We start from the raw sequence: 19,476 nt of genomic DNA on the forward strand, positions 1-19,476 counted from the left end.
AATGATAAAAAAAATATAAAATAGTTCTTAATATTACTTTAATTATTCAAATTAGTACTTAAAGTTTTTTAAAAAACAATTTAATTTTTTTAATTTTAAAAATTCATATATTAAATACAATTTTATTTAGAATAAGGACTTTACTATACTTTTTACATATTTCCTTCTTAGGTTAATACATATTAACCCTGAAAATCCTCCGTCGCCACCGCCTGCCTCCACCAAGGGACTGTTGCCGCTGTTTTATTGTTGTCCATCTTCTTTTTACCAAAGACGAAGCAACAAACCGCGGTCTTCTGGTTCGTTGTTGTCCATTTTCGTCAAAGACGGACATCAAAGAACGAGACGAATGTGGTTCTTTGTTTCACAAAAATACCGACAACATGAACCGACAGGCGAAGGCGGGTGAATAAGGTGATGGAGTACGAACTAGGCGAAGGGAACAAGCCCAACGATGGAGAATGAACCAGACGACGGCTGATGTCTGACTGATCAACGGCGTCAAAATTAGTTAGATAAGATTTTAATTTTCTTTAGATCAAGTTCTAATCAGATTTAGTTAGAATTTTAATTAATTTGAATTAATCATGGTTAATTAGAATTAATTAGTATTGAATTAAGGTTAATTAGGTAATTCCACTCTCTTTTTAATGTAAAAGGGTTGTTTTTCAACTTTTGGGTTTTTTGTCCAATGTTTTAAATTTGGGGCTCTTTGGTTTTTCATGCCAAGTTGAAGGGGTGAAGTGATCCTTTGTTCAAATTAGATTAGTTTGTAAAATTGAGCTTGTTTTATACAGAATTTGTTGGTAGATGAGCGGTGGTGTGAGAAAAATGAAAAATGGTTTTGGAGAAGAAGAAGAAGAAGAAGAAGAATGGGATGCAGATTTCTTAGACCAATTAATCCAAGTCGAAGAGTTCGCTCTGTCTTCCTCTGCTGCAACCCAAAACCCTAAAAATCCAAATCCAAATCCCATTCCTTTTCCATCGTTTCAACATCATTATCCCAATGCCCACTCTCCTCCTCCGCAGCTCTCTCAAAACCCTACCCTTCACACCCTTCCACAACCACCGCACAATTTTAAAGATCAAGAGATTGATCGCTTAAAGGTACCTCTTCGCTTTTCGGTTTTCGGTTTTCTAATGTTTTGTTGTTAACCTAGTAATTTGCATCTCATGATTCTAACAGTTTTGTCTATTTTATTACAGAGGGAGTTGGCAACTGCGTCCAAGCAGCTTTTCGACTTGGTATATCTCTCTCTTTTTATATTAACTCAACCTATACTTAGTTGTGAAAACCTGTTGATACTCCACCAATTATGTTGCAATCACTTTTATTTCGGTCCTACCTAATATTCTTGACCAAAAAATGTGATGTTCAAGTGAAGACGAGGTTAGAAATTTGCTGGTTTTGAAGCTCCAATTTGGCTGCATTTTATGTTTTCTGCACACAATCCACGATTTAGGCTTCTATTCAGTTTGCATGATTTAGCTTTAATCTCCGGTTCTTTATTTTTTCAGATTTAGCTTATCGTTCCATACTGTATTTTATGGTTGCTTTTGCTTCCTTTCTTTAAGTATTGAATAATGGCTTACATACTGTATTTTATGGTTGCTTTTGCTTCCTTTCTTTAAGTATTGAATAATGGCTTACATATTTAGCTAGCCATTGCTATTTCTTTTTGTTTTTGACTTATTTTTGCTTTTGTTCAAGTCTTATTTTAAAAAGGGCTCTATTTCATAAGTTGTTCTACTCTTTCAGGAACAAGAACGCAATCAACTTAGGAATGAGAGGAACAAAAAAGCGGAGCAGATCAAGTTTGTATACCCGCACGCTGCAGAAAAAGATACCACTACTTCTAGTAACTTGTGAGTTATAAACCCCTCACTGCACTTAAGCAGATTACTGGTGTTCAATGCTATCATGCCTTCCCATTTGTGTTTGTCATATCTGAGAATCTTTTGTCCAAAACTTGATTCTTTATGTAAGTGCCTTGTGGTTGAATTTTTAAATAATGTAAATTCCCTTTTTTTTTTGCATAGCATCACCGTCCAGGTTACTTATACTTATGTTACTGTTCAAACTAACATACAGTGAAAAATCAGACGTGCTTATCAAATTCTGGTTTGGTAGATAACTTATTCTTTTGTTTGTTTGGTTATGTAGGTTCATATTGTAATATTTTTATTAAAATGCAATATCAGTTTGTTAGTAGTTATAGAAACCTTATAATTTTAGTTATATATGAACAATTTATTGCTTCTCTTATTTTTGTTCTTTGCTTGCTTCCTTTATAAACCATGTCTAAAGATGTTTTCCTTAAAAGAATCTGGCCAATGCTCCTATATTATGCATCTGAATGGGCCTTTTTTAGTTAGACGATCTTTATCCCTTATTAAAAATGGATGGTTGTTATTCTTGAGGCCTGAACCTTCACTAGCAAGGCATTATTTTCCATTTGCAAAACCTTGGAATAATTCTCTTCTCCCTCTCCCCATTTTCGTGCTGCCATCTCTTCTATTTTGTTTTTCTTGTATGTTTGATACTTAGCTTGTGTAATCTGATTATAATTGGAATTTGATAGTATTCTGGTTCTAAAATGGAATATCTTACTTATTTTAGAATGGCATGACTAATGACAGGGAATGTGGAGTTCCTACTTTTGATAACCATGGGGCTACCATGCAATTTAAACATGCAAAAGCTGCAGACACTGAGACTGGATATCAGATTAATTTAGGTGTAGTGCCCACGTCAGATATACTTCCATAACTGAAGTGTTTTCTTTTTTTTCTTATCTCTCAATGTGCATGATATCTCGTTTTTTTGCTGTCTAGCCACTTCATCATCAAAGGCCATAGGAGTTCAGACGGATAAAGATGGTGAATTCAGCAACCTAGATTTGAATGGTAATCAACCTTCCCAGGTTAATCTTTCTGAAATGCTGCTTGGCATATGGGGTTCTGCAAGTGCTCAAGACATGGGTAGAAATTTACTCTCCAAGCTGTTCATGGCTTGTCCAGCAGACTTTCAGTTGCTTTTTGCGCACATGAGCAATGATATGACTGCGAAGTCAGGTGATTCTGCATTGGCCGAAGATTCTTCCAGTGCAGCTTTGCAGTCCCTTATCTGCTCCTCTAATGATTATGAAGCTGTAAAAATATCGCAGCTGTATTCTGTATTGACAAAGGTATGATTTATCACACCTCTTATTGTGGAAATTAACCTATTGCTCAAAGTGGAATAAGAAATTTTGATAGGCTGTAGGTCATATACATCTAACTATGTCCTAGTATATTTAATCTTCTGGATTTTCTTTCTAAGAAAAAGTATATGACAAATAATATACACACTGCATCTTCCTCCCTCTCCCTCTCCCTCTCTCTTTTTCTTTACTTAAATTAATTATTAATTTTTTTTAAGTGGTTAAATGTGAAAATAGTGTAAAGTTATGTAGTTAACTTCTCGATTGAGGGTGGGCAGCTGGTTTAAAATTCAATATTTTGTGTCGTCACGTTTCCTTTTAACAAGCATAGTAATGATTTTTTTAAATCTGGCATATCTCATGATCTTTTTATTATTTGTTTTTCTCTACCTGCATTTTCTATATGACACTATCTAACTAGGAATATTTCAAGATCCTTGCATGTCACTTTGTCTTTTCTGGCTCTGTTATCTTAAGTGTCAATCTTGGATGGTTTAGATAGTTGAAATCAGATAGCTGCTACTCGTGCTTTACTTGGACTTCTATATATAAATAATTAACATGCTGTAAATTGAATAATGATTGACTGATAATTGACCATATTATTTTTAATGCATTAATGCATATCAACAATCTTAATTGTTTTCTTCTATTAAACGTATTTTTATGGATAACCTCTTTTTATTTAGCTGTTTTTAATTACTTTTGTTATAATTAAACCCATAGTTATCAAAACGAGATTCGACTCGAGAAATGAAATCCTAATTTTGTGAATCGAGAACTGAATCGTATATTTGGTTTAATATTTATAAAATAATATTAAAATAAATTTTATGTTAAACCATAAATAAAATATTATAATAGAAATAAAGTATTCTTATAGCTAAATTATCTCTAAAATAAAGTTATATCTTCTGATAAATAAAATCAAATAAACTCATATATAGGAAACAAACTTATCTAAAACGAATTTAAGAATCCTAGTACAATCAATAGGACATTTCTTATTTAACATGATTTAATGGACAAAATAATTAATTTACTTTTATATATAGGAAACAGAATTCAAGAATACAAAAAAATACTTTTCCTAATCTAAAAAGGACTACTTAATTATTTAGTAAAACTCATACATAGGAAACTAACTCATAAAAAATGAAATTAGAAATCCTGTACAATCAAATAAGATAATCTATAATTGGACAATTCTTATTTAACATGCTCTATTAGTAAAAAATATTAATTTACTTTTAATTTTACATACACTTCTCACGTGTGTAGTAGATACCAGTACAATAAAGTATAAGTTAAAAATAAAACAATTAAACTTCATTGTTTTTCTTTTTCTCTCCAGTTTTTTTTATCTTTTTCATTCTCTTTTCTTAAATTTTTAATTTTTACCTCTTTTTCTTATTTGTTCCTCATGTGTAACAAGATCTCACATTTAAAAGAAAAAAATATGGAGTTTTGCATGAATCAAGTCGGACGATTCGAACAATTCCCTTCCGATACGAACGAGTCCAGACTGATTCTATATTATTCTTGATTCATGCATAGAGTCGCGTCAATTTTACCTCGACTTGTGACTCATAAGAGTCTAACAACAGTTAGTTAAACTTAAAGAATTAGTTTTACTTGCCGAATTTTATGAATGGAGTTCTAAATTTATTAGAATTCATCATAATTGAATGCACAAGAATTGAATATAGCTATTTGCAATAATAGTTTTCATTTTCACTTCCCAAAATTTCAAATTTATATTGTTCTTGTATTGAAATGAAAATGCAAGCTCAATCTAAATACAAGGAAATGTGGTTGGTTCAAAATCTTTGTTGAAAGAAAATTTTGCTTATGTGATCATGAAAATGATATACTCAGCCTTTGTTAGTTGTACATTGGAACCTGAAAGTGATATTACATTTGAAATTAAGAATACAATGTTATAGTGACATTATCATGAGGTCAACTTTTTTTGTTTCTTTCTGTTTTTAATGTCCATGTCCATATGTTAATTAATTACTTGCTGTCAAACTCAAATTTTGATGTGGATACGATTATAAATTATTGCATGCTGGTAAATGTTAAGCTTACAAGTATGGTCAGAATTTAACTATTCTAGACATTTTTATGCTTGTTAATTTATGCATGTTTATGCATTCTTTTGAATTGTAGATCAGTAATGGACTGCTGCAGTTGGAGGCTTTGCTTGAGCCTTTGATTGATCTTTGTCGTCTTGAAAGTGTGAGTTTCTAAAATCTCTATTTTTCCTGTACTTAGTGACCAAATATTTGAAAAATGAGAATGTTCTATATTCCTTTTTCTTTTCTCCTAATTCCAAAATAAATTTGACTTCAAAAGCATAGGCCTTGGTTGGAGTGAATAAAAGGCCTCATAATAACTAGCATGAAGAATATACAGGTTGGAGATAGTTTCATTCCATGGTAGATTCAAAATTTCATAGACTGTCCACATGATGCATTGTTAAACTCTTGGTTGCATTTTCACTATGTTGATTGTTGTTCTTTAAGCGATTTTAGACATACTTTGTAAGTGGATAAGTCATTGTCATATTAATTTTTTTTCTTTCTCTTTGACGCATTAGATTGTTGATGTTCTTGGTTATAGACGCTTAAGGGTCATCGTTACTGTTTGTAACATGTTGTTTATTTGTTGATATGCCTTAAATATGACCTTCCACCTAAGAGTTGTTCCCATTCTTACTGCTCCTCTTTATATGAAATTTAAAAATTGTGAAGTTTTATATGTTAGCTCCACCTCTCTCAAAATACTGCCACATTAACAAATTTATTCATTCAGCAGGTTGATATCCTTTGTAGTTCTCTAAGCATACTGCATGTGTTTCTGAAGCAACTTTTATGTTCGAGAAGGAAATTGGGAGAAAGGTATCATCTATTTACTTGGTTGAATATTCTTCCCTGTTCATTCACTGTACTTTGATCATTCGGATGGAACACAAAACACAATTTCTTTTGCAATTTGCTTCTTGTTGATTTAACGTAGTGACTTTGTTGAGAATATAAAGAAGTTCATGGAATCCTTTGGTAGAACGAATTAATTCTTGCTCTTGTGTTTATCCATGTTTGTCTATTTTCCATGAAGTAATGCTTTTGAAAATTCTTACTTATATTTGTGTGCTTATGAACTTTGATTTGAACTTTCCAGTGCACTCTACTCAGGGACAGTGTCAAGGTTGAGGGAGCAAAATCTGGGAATAACATCGAGGATAGAGGCCTGTTTATTGTGAGTGATAAGGATGAACCTTTTGCAAGCTTCAGGCCATTTGTTAAGAAGGAACTTTGGTGTTCTGACATTGGATCGCCACTTTCTGTAAACTGGGTTTCTCTGTTTGAGTTGTTGCATGCAATTGCTGTTAGCAAGACACAGGGTCATGTAAGATTGAAGGCAATCTCTATCATGAATGTGATTCTGCTGAGAACAAATGCTCACTCAGAAAGGGAAATGTGAGTTTCTTGGGGATTATTTTATTGCATTTTATGACAGGTTATGATATTGTTTTATATCCGAAATATTTTTCTTGAACAGATTTGGCCAGGCAGCAGTATTTCAAAGTATTGCACAATTTTTAAAAAGGGAAGCTGGCTCACATGTGCAAAAGAAAGCGCTTCATCTACTATACCTACTACTAAACTGTAAGCATATGTCATCGAATGTACAAGCAATTTTGTTTATCTCATCTATATTGTCTTCTTTCTAGTTTATTTAGCAGTGTTTAATTGACTTACCCCACATTAATGCCCTTCTTTGAGATAGTAGCTTATGCTACTAGCTCACTCTCTAATCGATAGTAGTCTTATTGTTCTTGAAAAGGGCTTACTATTGTACTCTTTCATTATCTCTCTAGGACAGTACTTGGTCCACGCACACACACTGTCCACTGTGATGTGCATGTGAAGGATCTAGTTGGTAGGTATAGCTTTGCTTATTGTTCTAGCATTTGGAACTTCTTTTCCTAATACTTTAGGGATTTTCTCAGTTAGACAATACCTTGTGCTGGTAGCTATTGGATGTTATCTCGTGGTCACCATATCATTGATATGTTAAATGGGTAGCTCTATATTTTAGATCAGAATCAGTAGATGCAGATTCTCTTAGAAGCTAACAACAATAAAAAATTTGATTTGGCAACTTCACTTTGGCCTAGCTGTACAAGTGTGAAACTGAAAATCAATAACTAAATATTACACTCTTTTGGTTCATTAAATTTTCAGTATATTAATTTGACTGCCTTTAATAAGTTGGGCGTATGCGTTATCTTAAGCTCTCCCTAGTAAGTAAATGTTACTGATGGGTAGGAAGCAACAGTTAAAGTTGCAATATCCAACCCTGACATATATCAATATTCATTGAATGATTTTCTGTAGACACCTAGAACCATAGTAGTTTAAGGTGCAAGGAGCAAGAAAGCCTGAAAGAGTCTTGGAGTCTGAGGCACTAGGCGCAAGACGAGCGAGATATACACCTTATTGAAGTAAGGTTAATAAAATGGTAAAAGTGAAACGATATGATTGTGGATTATATCATAGTACAATGACAAAAAAATTAAAAGTACAAACCAGAAACAACCCTATTGCATTAAAGCATAAGCTATCAAAGAGAAGTAGATATAGATGACACATAAGAGCAGAAAAGAAAAAAAACACAAGAAGGAAAAAAAAGAACATAACAGCTGATGGATGAGTAGAGAAAAAGAAAACCACTTTGAGAAAATAAACAGTGATAAATATATTATTCGAGGTGAGTGGAGGCTGGAAAGGGTTTGCCTGGAATGAAAGGATCTTTTCTTTTTCCAGCAACTCTGGAAGTGCTCGATTGATTTCTGGTGACATCCCTACAACTGAATAGTTTTTTTTAAGTATCAGGTGAAATAAGGTCTTATTTTTGTAGAGTGGGAGTTGCAAAACCAACAGCTGTAATTCTACAACATTTGGTTGGTTCTTTTTCTTTAATTTGGAAAACTAATAAATATAAAGAAAAAATCGTTAAGGCATGTTTTGCCTATAGGTGCAGTGAGATGTGTGTCTTTGAAATATCGTCCACCTTATGGTGGGTGGATGGAAGTAAGGCAAAGTACCTCAGAGTAACGCCTTTAATTACTATGACTAGATCTAAATTGAAAATGTTTTTGTCTAGTGATTTACATTGGACTTATATCTTAGTAAATTTTTCTCGAGTATTGCTTCTTCTTGCATTTGTAACTGCTTTTGTGCGTAAACAAAAAGTTATACTTTGACGTATGTGTAAAATTTGTTTCCCTTTTCATTGGTTTAATTAGTATCATTAAAGTTCCGTGGGAGCTTATCTTTTAGAATATTTTTCCCCTTTTTTCTAAATAATATAGTCTTTACTGGAAGGTTTTCTTATTTTCACGTTAGTATATTAATATCTGAGTTGGAGGACGATGAAGATAGTGCATGAGTCATTAATTTGTTACGTATGATTAAACTAGCCTTATCTTTTAGTTCTTTTGAATGATTGCCTCAAATCCTTTTGCTCTTGGGTGACGATACGTTCTAAGTGCTCTCTTGCATGGGTCACTTCATCTGGCTCCGGCCTCTATTTTTGAGTTTAGAATACTTTTGAATTAGGATAGCATCCTGTTCTGTTGAGGGAGAAGGATGATGGGAGACGGGGAGGCAGGCATGGATTTAGGTAAAGACCAAAATCGCAGCCGCGGCCGTATAAAATGAAAAAGTATCAATAACAGTCTGCCACGGCACAAATTATTTTAAACTATGTGTAATTATCTGGAGTTAATAGATTTTTAAGTAGTTAAATGGAACTTAACAATACAAATATCTAATAGCTTTTTTAATTTTATTTTAATAAAATATGCTCAATAATTTATTTTATAAATTATTAAATATGCATTACCTTTGGTTTTTTCATATTTTGCCCCTGTTAATGATAGTGAAATTTTCCATAGATCTTTTTTTGAGACGACTAAAAGTAGGGTAAAAAGAAAGCTTCAATGTAAAAGTACTCTAAAAATAGAAATGAGACTTTTAAAGTGGGACATCCCAAAATGGCAAATGAGACCTCTAAACAGGATGGAGGGAGTAATAAAGTATAAAAAATACATAATTTTTTTTCATGTTCACAATCCATATAATCAAATTTGCATACAACATAAATTTAGAGTATTCACACTTTATTGGAAGAGTAGATATAAAAATCGATGCAAAAATATGTCTAACTATTTCAATTAAAAAATTATTGTAAATCAGATCTGACTTTCTTCTCATTCTTTCTCAGAATTGAAAAAGGAGATTTAAATTTCAACCCCTAAACACTGTAATTTGTTTTTGCAAGAATTCTTAATTCTTTGTTCTGCACAACGATATCAATTAAAGGTAACAGTTTGATAACGACTGATACCTGTGCATAAAATAATGATTGCCGATAAGGGTAAAAATGTTAAGGGCAAGCTTAAATCGTTTGAATGATGTCCGTGACATCTTGTAACTCGCTGTTATTTGAAACCATGGGTGCAGGAGCCTTTGAAAAGTTGCATACTTTGCTAACTACGAAAATTAACCTTGAGAAGGTGACTAATATCTCTGTCACATTTTATAATTTTTAACTACTGCACTATAGGTTTAAGGATGTGAGCTCTCATGCATACCTGTTGATGCTTTTCTTGACTACTAATAGAACAGTCTTGCATTAAGTCAACTCTAGATTCTTTTCATAGCCGTGGAATGAGCTCTTGATTTTGTTCTGAAAAAAATCCTTTTTTTAAGAAATTTTTTCCTTAAGCTGAATGCAAATAGCTTACTACCTTTCCTGGATTAGCTTCATTCCTTTGGTTTACCTGCTAATTAAAGAGTTTATGATTTTAATTATTCTTTATTTGGCTCTTCATTCATGCATCAAGTTTCTATTATTGTTTTAATTCAAGGTCCCAAACTATTGAGTGTCTTCTGCTCTGGTCATAAAGAGGGTGATATTGCTGCAAATGACAATAACAACGCTTCAAATTGCGAAGGGTTCAGTGCTCTCCTTGAGGGTTTGGTAGACTGTATTGCCTGCAGTGGAAATAATGTTAAGGTAGGCAGGATAGTTTATGTTTCATTTTAACTGTTGATTTGACACTTTAATTTTTTCAACCATCCTGCTTGACATTTTACCTGTGCTTGTGGATTTGAATTGATAATGAAAAAACTGTAAATGTTTGAGGGCATCAAATTGTGCAAACTTGTGAACATCATCGCTATAGCATAGCTAAGTTGTTATTATGTCAGAAATGGTCTCGTGTTGAAGGAAGCCCCGGATATTATAAGAGTTTGGATCTACTACTTGCTAGACTACAGGGAATTTAGGGCGCTGTGGTTTATTTGTTTTGTATTTTATGTTCTTCCATCAAAAATCTAATTTTATTTTCATATCAACCTGGCTCTAATTTTTTTTCCATGTTACTCTTCTTGCTGGGCACCATATATGTAGCAAACCTGCACTTTAAAGTGAACGCAGTTCATATCAATATCTCTCTTTCTTTTGTGATTTCTAATCGGTCGCCCTTCAGCAGCTCACCTGAATTGCCCATATAATTCCAGCTACCATATCAATCCCTAAATTAGCCTTTGTTTTTACCAAACTTCTTCGCATGAATTTGGCTATGTAGCTTCAACATCACGAGGTTACAAAGAATTGATAATATGTTTGAAATAGCTAGGACGCAAGCACTCCCTTTGAAAGTAGACTTGACGGGTGTTCAAGTTTGTAACCTAGTTTCACTTTCCTATCAAATTGGGTCAAATAACAGTAAAATTTTCCATATTATTACTCTTCTTACTGGGTACTGTTTATGTACCAAATCTATTTCTATTGCTTGTTCTTCTTTGATGCTTAATCGGCTACCATTTTACCTACCCTAATTGTTAACGTACATTCTTGTTCTTATTTCAACTTCAAATTTAGCTTTTAGTTTTACCAATTGCTTCTCATGAGTTTGGCAATGCAGCTCCAAGTTCATGAAGTTGCAAAAAATTGAAGATGTCTGGTTGTTCTGCATCAATCTGACTTGAAATTGTGATATTCTCCCAAGCTGCCTTTTCTTTTCTTTTTTCTTTTCCTTGATTCTCCCATGAGCTTTTAGTGCTGAATGACATTAATCATAGCAATTGGATATGTTTCTCGGATTTTGTGTTAAAATTGAATGATGGATTCTTTTCCAATCTTGATTTTGGTTTACTGCCATGCAATGTTCAGGGTGAATATTGAGAATCGACTCTTCCAGTTTGTGTTATTAATTTTCAAAATATTAGAATTTACGTTTTGGTTCATGTTCTCTGTTTCTAGGATCAAAAACTTAAGCAAATTGTCGAGCTATTCTCAAGGCATTCTGCTGTTTCTATTGGCTGTGAACTTTTCATGTCATCTGCATCCATATAAGAACGCATTGGTAGTTGCATAATTCTAATCTTTGGTTGATGGCATTGCAGGACATAGAACTTCGTAAAAGAGCTGTTACTATGCTGGCTTTTCTGGCCTCTTCAGGGAAACATGGGTTTGAAATTCTAGTGAATTACAAGTTACTTGGAGAGAAGAATTTTCTTATACTAATTTTACAGGTTTTGATATCAGAAATGAATGTAGAAGAGTCGGTCTCTTCTGAGCCAGTAGAATGCATTAAAGCAAGGTTCGTACTAATCATAAATGTGATCTTCCTGTATAGTTTCGCTTTTAATGGTGGTTTCATGCTTGTAGCACTTTTTTCTGATTAAAAATGTAGCTTTAAGTTGTTGATTCCTCAAATCTTATACCTTTTAATTTCATTCTCAGAACTAAAATTCTGCATCTTTAAACTAACTTTTGTGTCAGCTAAGTCCTAATACTGTTGTTCTGCGAGTAAAAGTCTTGTTTGTTTTAAACTTTCTAAATCTGGTCCTCGGACTTATTCTCAAGCACATGGATTCTCTTTCTCCACTCACATGATTTTGGGTGACCTCTTCATTAAGATCAAGAGCTGCTTGATCATTTTGAATCACTTTTATTCAAGTTTGCTTGATTCTCTTCATCCGACTTAATACGTCTAACCTTCTTCTTTCCATAGTGTCTACGAGCTCTATCAGTTTACTTGTTTAAGAGACAATATTCCAACTCCAAGTACCAAATCTAATCCCCGGTTTGTTCTTTCTTCCAATTTTTTTTGTAGAAGCATTTACCTTCTCTTGCACTTGTTATCTGGACCAGCTTCTTTAACCACATCCTTCGTTGATTGAGAACCCTTGCTTACTTTGTACCACATCCGGGCGTTGAGATGGCGCGTTGCTTTCGAGGACCGCCCTATGCTCTTGCCTCTTTGTTGTTACACCTGGGTTCTGACGCAGCGTATCGCAAGTAGGGAATGCCCCAACTTTAATACCAAAGAGTGCATATATCATGAGATGTGACGGAATGTTTACGCAGGTTGTTACGAATCTACTGCGACCCTCCTCCTTGTTGACTTTTGGACCGGGCTATGGACAAACGACTTGTCCATATGCGGAGTTGTGATGAAAAAGTTAGTATTTAGATTAATATATATCTAGGAGCAGTTTCTGGGTTGCTCGACTTTTGTAGATTCAGGATTGAAATTGCAAGAAAATAACCATGTAGGCAAAAGGAAATAAGTTGGAAGGAGAAAGATCAGACTTGATGCTGAAATGCTAAGTTTACTTTCAATTGAATTTAATCTGGCCCTTTAATAATGCGTTGTTATTCTGAACCTGAATAAAGCTTTTTGTCTGTCAGCAATGTGAATACAGCATTATTGGACATTGTGTGATATTTTCAATGTATACTCGGATATTTGTATTGTTTTTTGTTCTTGTGCTGGCTTGATTTTTTTCTTATGCTGTTTAAATTCTGCAATGTGTAGGAGTTTGCTGATGCGTGAGGCACTGATTTTACTGAATAGAGTTGTATCAAACCCAGGGTACTCGAGTATCGTTTTACAAGGGTTAACAGCAAGTAGAGAAATGGCCAGTTTAACCATTGATATTGTATCAAGATTGTCTCAAAAAGACCAGAAGATGAGAGAATCGGAAATTGTCGACTTAGCCCGACTACTTAAGAAAAGGGTTTTTACATATTTAGGATCTTAACGCACGTCACTTGTACATATTTGTATCAGTAAATTCCCTGGCACATGTAAATACATGTTCTTTTAGTTCGACAATTTCTTATTCGTATTAACAAGATTATTGATAGCCTTCCACACAATTCGGTGACGGACACAGAATTCATTACTAACATACATTATACTTTTTGATTTTGCAAATCATGCAAGTGCTCTTTAGTTTGATCAACTACAGCTAGGGAAATACCAATACCGTATCGTATGTGTTACTCCGGTGTCAGTTTATTATTGGAAAATTTATGTATTTACCTTTAAAATGAAAATATTGCACTTTTTACCTCAATATGGAAAAGTTACAAAAAATATTTCATGTTTTCTCCAAAATTATATTTTTACTCTCGGTATTAAAACAATTATGATTTTACTCCGTATCATTTACGTATCATGACATTATCATTTCAGTATTACGATTTGTCTATAAAAATTATTTTTCGCACTTTATCATACTATTATTATAATCCATTTTTATAAAAGTTATCATAATATTATCATATATCGTAATATACTTTATCATAACTATATTACAATCTCTTATCATAACCTTATCTATCTATTAGTATAACCGTATTATACTATTATCATATCAATATCATGATGTACTTTATTATAACTATATCATAAATTTATTATACTATTATGATAACCTTATCATATTATTATCATAAACCTTATCGTACTATTACCATAACCTTATCTACCTATTATAATAACCGTATTATACTATTATTATAAATATCATGATTCATTTTAGGGTTCATGTTAAAAAAATCACGAACTTTACACGTTTTTTCATTTTAATCACAGTTTAAATTTTCTCATTTTCATGCACAAACTACCACTTTTTCTCAAGATTCATGCACGGTGCTGAGGTGGCACTCATTCATTGGTGTAAAATGACCCCCCACCTCAATGAATTACACCAATGGAGTCGTGACACCTCAGCACCGTGCATGAATTTGAGAAAAAGTGGTAGTTCGTGCATGAAATTGAGAAAAATTTAAACTGCGTGATTAAAATGAAAAACGTGTAAAGTTGGTGAATTTTTATGACATTAACCCTTTATTTTATCATAATCTTATCATATTATCATCATAATCTTATCATATTATTATCATAACCTTGTCTATCTATTATTATAATTATATTATACTATTATCATAATTATATCATACTAATAATCTTATCATACTATTATCATAACCGTATAATATTGTGATGATAATATGATAATCAAGTCTTTTTTGACAGAAAATCGTTTTTCTCTACAATGTTATGATACCAATATGAAATCCCTAAAAAGGGGAGGGGGTAAATTAGGTTTAATAGAGAAATTAAAATTTTGTTTAAGATAGAGATGGATGAGGTTAGGGTTTAGAGAAGAACACAAAGTAATTTTAGAGTGGTTCGTAATAAACACAATCCTACATCCACTACTCAATCAATGATTGAGATTTTCACTAGATATAAACTTAATTACATATTACAAATTACAAATTGTGCTTTAAAGCTATTTTGGCTCAATACTTTTTTAACCCCTAAATTTTACCCTTTTGTTCTTTGTGACCTCTAAACTAATTTTTTGTTCTATTAGAGCTCTTAACTATATTTTTTTTCTATTTAACCCCTCAAACTGTACGTGAAGACACGCGCGCTGACGTGGATAAAAAAATTTGAATTTTATTCTACTTGACCCCTAAACTATATCATTTTGACCTATAACACTCCTTAACTAAATGTTTTTTCCATACATCTAAGCTACTATTTTTTTACCCATTTAACCTCTCACACAATGTATTGATTTTAAAAAAGATATAAATATGTTTTTTATATTTAAAATAAAGAGCGATGTATTTATATACTCCTTCCGTTCTTTTTTAGTTGTCCATTTAGCCAATTTTATTTGTCTACAAATAATTGTCCATTTACTAATTCCATGTGATATTAGCTACTTATCTTCCAAGTTTACCCATCCCTAATAAATGACCCTATGTTTTAATTTAAAAGGCATTTACTAACTAATAGGGCTATATTAGTATTTTTCTTTATAAATTAAGACAAAAGAAGCACTATCTTGGTATGAGCAACATTGGCTAAATGGACAACTAAAAAAGAACGGAGATAGTATTATTTAAAATTTCATTTAAGGATTAATTGCTTTAAAAATGTGAACTTTAGCGTGTTTTGCAATTTAAACACAAACTTGAAATATTTATAATTTATTTAAAGGTTTGAAATTGCAAAAAATTTAAAATTGGTATCTTAAAATTTTTAAAATTACAAGTTCGAGTTAAATTTTTGAAACACACCAAAATTTGGAAATTTTTTTGAACAATTAAGCTTTCATTTAATATCATCAAAGTATAGTAAATTTATGTATTTTATAAATATCGTTAATAAAAAAAGACAAACTCCTTTTATCATTGTTGAAATGTAAAAAAGTATACATGTACAAGAAGTAATATCATGTAATCATTGATTAATTTTAAATATTTTTTATTTATTTCTACCATTTTTGTTCAAATTTCTACTATCATCAACAATTTACATAAAATATTATTAAAATTTAGAATAAATATATGCTTATAAGAATTCATGCTAGACATAATATGATTGAAAATTAAGTAATTGTATTTTTCAGGAGGTTAAATTGGTAAAATTTTAAAATTTAAATGTACAATAGGAAAAAAATAATAATTAAAGGCAGAACAAAATAGTATAGTTTAAGGACTAAATAGAACAAAATAGTATAGTTTAATTATCATTCACGCGCTTCAAGTATTTGAAAACACGCGTTTTTGCCACGCTGAACAAAAAGGGTCAGATTGGCAAAAAAAAAACATATGGAAAAGGTCTCAAACCAACAAAAGATAGAGCTAAACAATTCTCAAAACATAAAACGACATCATAATAAGCTATCAAACACATGTGTCCATAAGTTTCAAAAGATAGCACAAAAAAAGAAGCAGAACTAAATAGACTCAAACATCACCACCATCGAAAGCATCACCACGTCCTGAGATGTCGTCGTCCATCGAAGCGGCGTAGCTAGAACCGATCTATGATGAAGATGTAGTGCACGCAAATCCCTCTCAATTCTCTCAAAACAACGATCATACATAGAATGAGCATTGGTGATCGAAGTACTAAGCAAATCAAAACGAGTGTCCAAAAGAGTAAAGCTAGACTCGACCGAAGTACGAAAGGAGTGGAGACTCGAGAGGATAGAGTTTAAGGGATCATTTTGGGAAGAGGACGACGCAGAGTCAAAGGGACAAGGAGTAGGCATGAAGGAGATAAGCGAAGAATATGCTCGGAAGCTCTCTTCACGAGGATCATCTTCATCACGGGATTCGGAAGGAGGAATGGGGCCGGGTTCAATCGAATCTCGACAAAAGACATAAGACTTTGTCTCTAGATCAAGCTTAATGATGTGAGCATTAAGAATAAAAATGAATATCCAACAAGGTAGTGGTGGAGTCATTAGGTAGTGGAAACGGGTCATTGAGAGACATCGCTCCAACGGCACAAGTAATGCGAGTCACAAATCGACCTATTGTGATCGCACTACCTAAACGATCCTCCACAATACTAAAAAGTCTATCGGTGAAAAAGAGACCGCTTTGCACCTTAATATTATTGATAGCATAATGCATGAAATTAAATCATGTTTAGTCGTCTTTTCATACGACATACCACGAGCAATAATCGAATAGGAAATCACATATTGGAAATATCAAAGGGAAAGCGATTTAAAAAGAGAACAGCGATGCTTACGATATTCCCACGAGTAATGACCACAAATAAATCTTCTATAAGTGGTACCAACCATAAAGTCATTCCTACACATAAAGGATAAACCATCGATTGAAAAGCTAAGCATAGCATTGAAATCTTCCTTAGTTACTGAATACTCAACACCCTTAAGCCTAAAGTTCAAGGAGTAGTACGGAAGGTCTGGGACATTGTGGCGTTTGGTCACTTGCAACGTAGACAAAAATTCAAGAGTTAAAGCCCTATCGCTAACATTTTCGACATTGCGAAAAGTATTCCAATCAAGATTGTTCACCCACAATTCAAACTCATTCTTAAAACCTAGAGACTCAATAGTGTGTAACGAATGAACTCTAAAACATTGAAAGAGGCGTTTAGAGAGATAGTCATACCGAGAGCGTGCGTTGGCGTCAAGATTTAGCGGATTTGAAGCCCGAGATGGTATGGGATTGCGATTAGCCGATATCTTTTTCTTCTTTCCAATATTGGGATCCATTGAAGCCGGAGAGAGGTGAAAATACCAAGAAAATTGAAAAACCCCAAAAGAGTGAAAAGCTAGGGTTTCTAAGAAACCCACCAAAAAGCCAATAAAAACCGGAAATTAATGAGTAAAAACGATGAAAATGAAGTTTTATTTGAAGTATTGGCTTTTATTTGAGATAAAACGGCTTTAAAATGAGGTTTATTTTATTTTTTTTGGCAGCGACGAGAAGAGATTGAGAGAACAATAGAGAAGAAGAAGGAAAACTGATTTTAAAAACCAAAAAATTGCATATGCACGATCATGAAATTTTTTAAACGATCGTTCAAGAGCTCTTCCATTAGATCGTTCCCCAGGCAGAAATTCTGAAATGAAAGGAAAACGAGATGAATGATTGTTCAGAATGTTGAATGATAGAGATAATGAACTATTTTTTAGAAAAAAGAAACAACAATCTAGAAACATGTATGGATAAATTCATGTGATACTCATACATAGAAAATTGAATATAAATATCCAATTTTAAAGAGTTTGAGTAGATGAAGAACAATGCCGCCGAACGAAAAAATTTAGAACATATATAAACAATTAGTTCAAAGAATTCCCATCGAGCATACCGATTTCTCTAACAATGAAGTTCATGCGATCTTCATTTAGAGGCTTCGTAAAGATGTCCGCAAGCTCGTGTTGATAAATTCAATCACAACATAGGGTTTCTAGAGGTTAAGTTATGTTAGGTTTTTTAAATCAGGTGGAGGGGTAGAGTTAGGAGTGTGAAAGAGTGTTAAGTGATAATCTTTTAGGTGTTAGGATTAGTTAAAACTTCTATTTATTAAATTGAATTCAGATTACTTCTTAAAGATATCCAGGCTCAATAATGTTTGGTTGGAGAAGAAAGATTGTAGTGAAGGGGTGGCGTTGGGTTGGGAAGGTGGTAGTAGAACTGACATTGTCGGAAAATTGACTTCGAGTAGAGAAGCTCTTTAAGGGTGGGGTGTAAACCAAAAGCCAAATTACAAGAAGAAGATTGATGAGAAACGTAAGGTGTTGAAGCAGCTCCAAACTTGTTCGAATATAGAAGGTATTAATAGGTATAACAAAACCCTAGAGGAATTTCATATCCTTTTGGCGAAAGAAGAATAATACTAGAAACAAAGAGCGAAGGTCCACTGGTTGCAAGGTGGCGACGCGAACACAAATATTTTTCATAACTCGGCTTCGTCCAGACGTAGAAGTAACAGGATTACAAGAATTAAAGAGGTAAGTGGTGGCTGGAAAACGTCTAAGAAGGATATCGATGACGTCTTTATGAGGTAATACAGTAATTTGTTCGTTGATAGCAGTGTGCCTGTGGAGGAAGTTATCAGGGGCTGTTCTCGCATTTCTGAGTCAGATAACGAGTTGCTCTTGCAGCCTATTGATCCCGAGTAAGTTAGGAGAGCAGCGTTTAACATGCATAATGATAAGTTGCCGGGCCCAGACGGGTTCAATCCCGCTTTTTTTTTTAAATCGTATTTGGGGTATTGTCGAACCTGAGGTGGTTAGGTGGTGCCATGAGTTTTTTATGACAGGGGAGTTAGTTAAGGGGTTGTACGACACTGCTATTGTGCTTATTCTGAAAGGTTCAAACCCAGAGGTTGTTATGGATTATAGGTCGATCTCGCTTTGTAACGTCGCGTATAAGATCATTGCAAAGGTTCTTGCTAATCGGATGAAGAGGCTTATACCTATTGTTATTTCAGATACCCAAAGTACTTTCGTTGAAGATAGACTCATTACAGATAATTTTATTATAGCCTTTGAAATTGGGCACTATCTTATGCAAGAACAGAGCGCCGGCTTTAAAGGTCGATATGAGG

At 33.2% G+C, this 19,476-nt stretch overlaps 1 protein-coding gene across 5 annotated transcripts; it reads left to right on the plus strand.

Moving 5' to 3' along the window:
• Positions 1 to 790: 790 nt before the first annotated feature.
• LOC126664319 (protein SENSITIVE TO UV 2) lies at positions 791 to 13,534 on the plus strand. 5 transcript variants are annotated; one of them, XR_007637391.2, is made up of 13 exons: positions 791 to 1,107; positions 1,207 to 1,245; positions 1,760 to 1,866; positions 2,641 to 2,738; positions 2,836 to 3,188; positions 5,376 to 5,444; positions 6,021 to 6,106; positions 6,401 to 6,685; positions 6,768 to 6,874; positions 10,144 to 10,292; positions 11,687 to 11,883; positions 12,654 to 12,747; positions 13,105 to 13,207. XR_007637391.2 is itself a non-coding variant. In XM_050356664.1 (12 exons), the coding sequence occupies exons 1-12, from the start codon at positions 811 to 813 to the stop codon at positions 12,464 to 12,466; spliced, it is 1,854 nt and encodes a 617-aa protein (XP_050212621.1). In that variant the 5' UTR covers positions 791 to 810; the 3' UTR covers positions 12,467 to 12,647. The 5 variants fall into 5 exon arrangements, 4 of the variants coding, with proteins under 4 accessions (XP_050212621.1, XP_050212619.1, XP_050212620.1 ...); XM_050356664.1 differs by lacking the exons at positions 12,654 to 12,747; positions 13,105 to 13,207 and adding an exon at positions 12,400 to 12,647; XM_050356662.1 differs by lacking the exon at positions 12,654 to 12,747 and having other exon boundaries at positions 794 to 1,107; positions 13,105 to 13,534.
• The last annotated feature ends 5,942 nt before the right edge of the window (positions 13,535 to 19,476 follow it).

Source organism: Mercurialis annua, linkage group LG1-X, assembly GCF_937616625.2.
Source record: "Mercurialis annua linkage group LG1-X, ddMerAnnu1.2, whole genome shotgun sequence".
Lineage (NCBI taxonomy): Eukaryota > Viridiplantae > Streptophyta > Magnoliopsida > Malpighiales > Euphorbiaceae > Mercurialis > Mercurialis annua.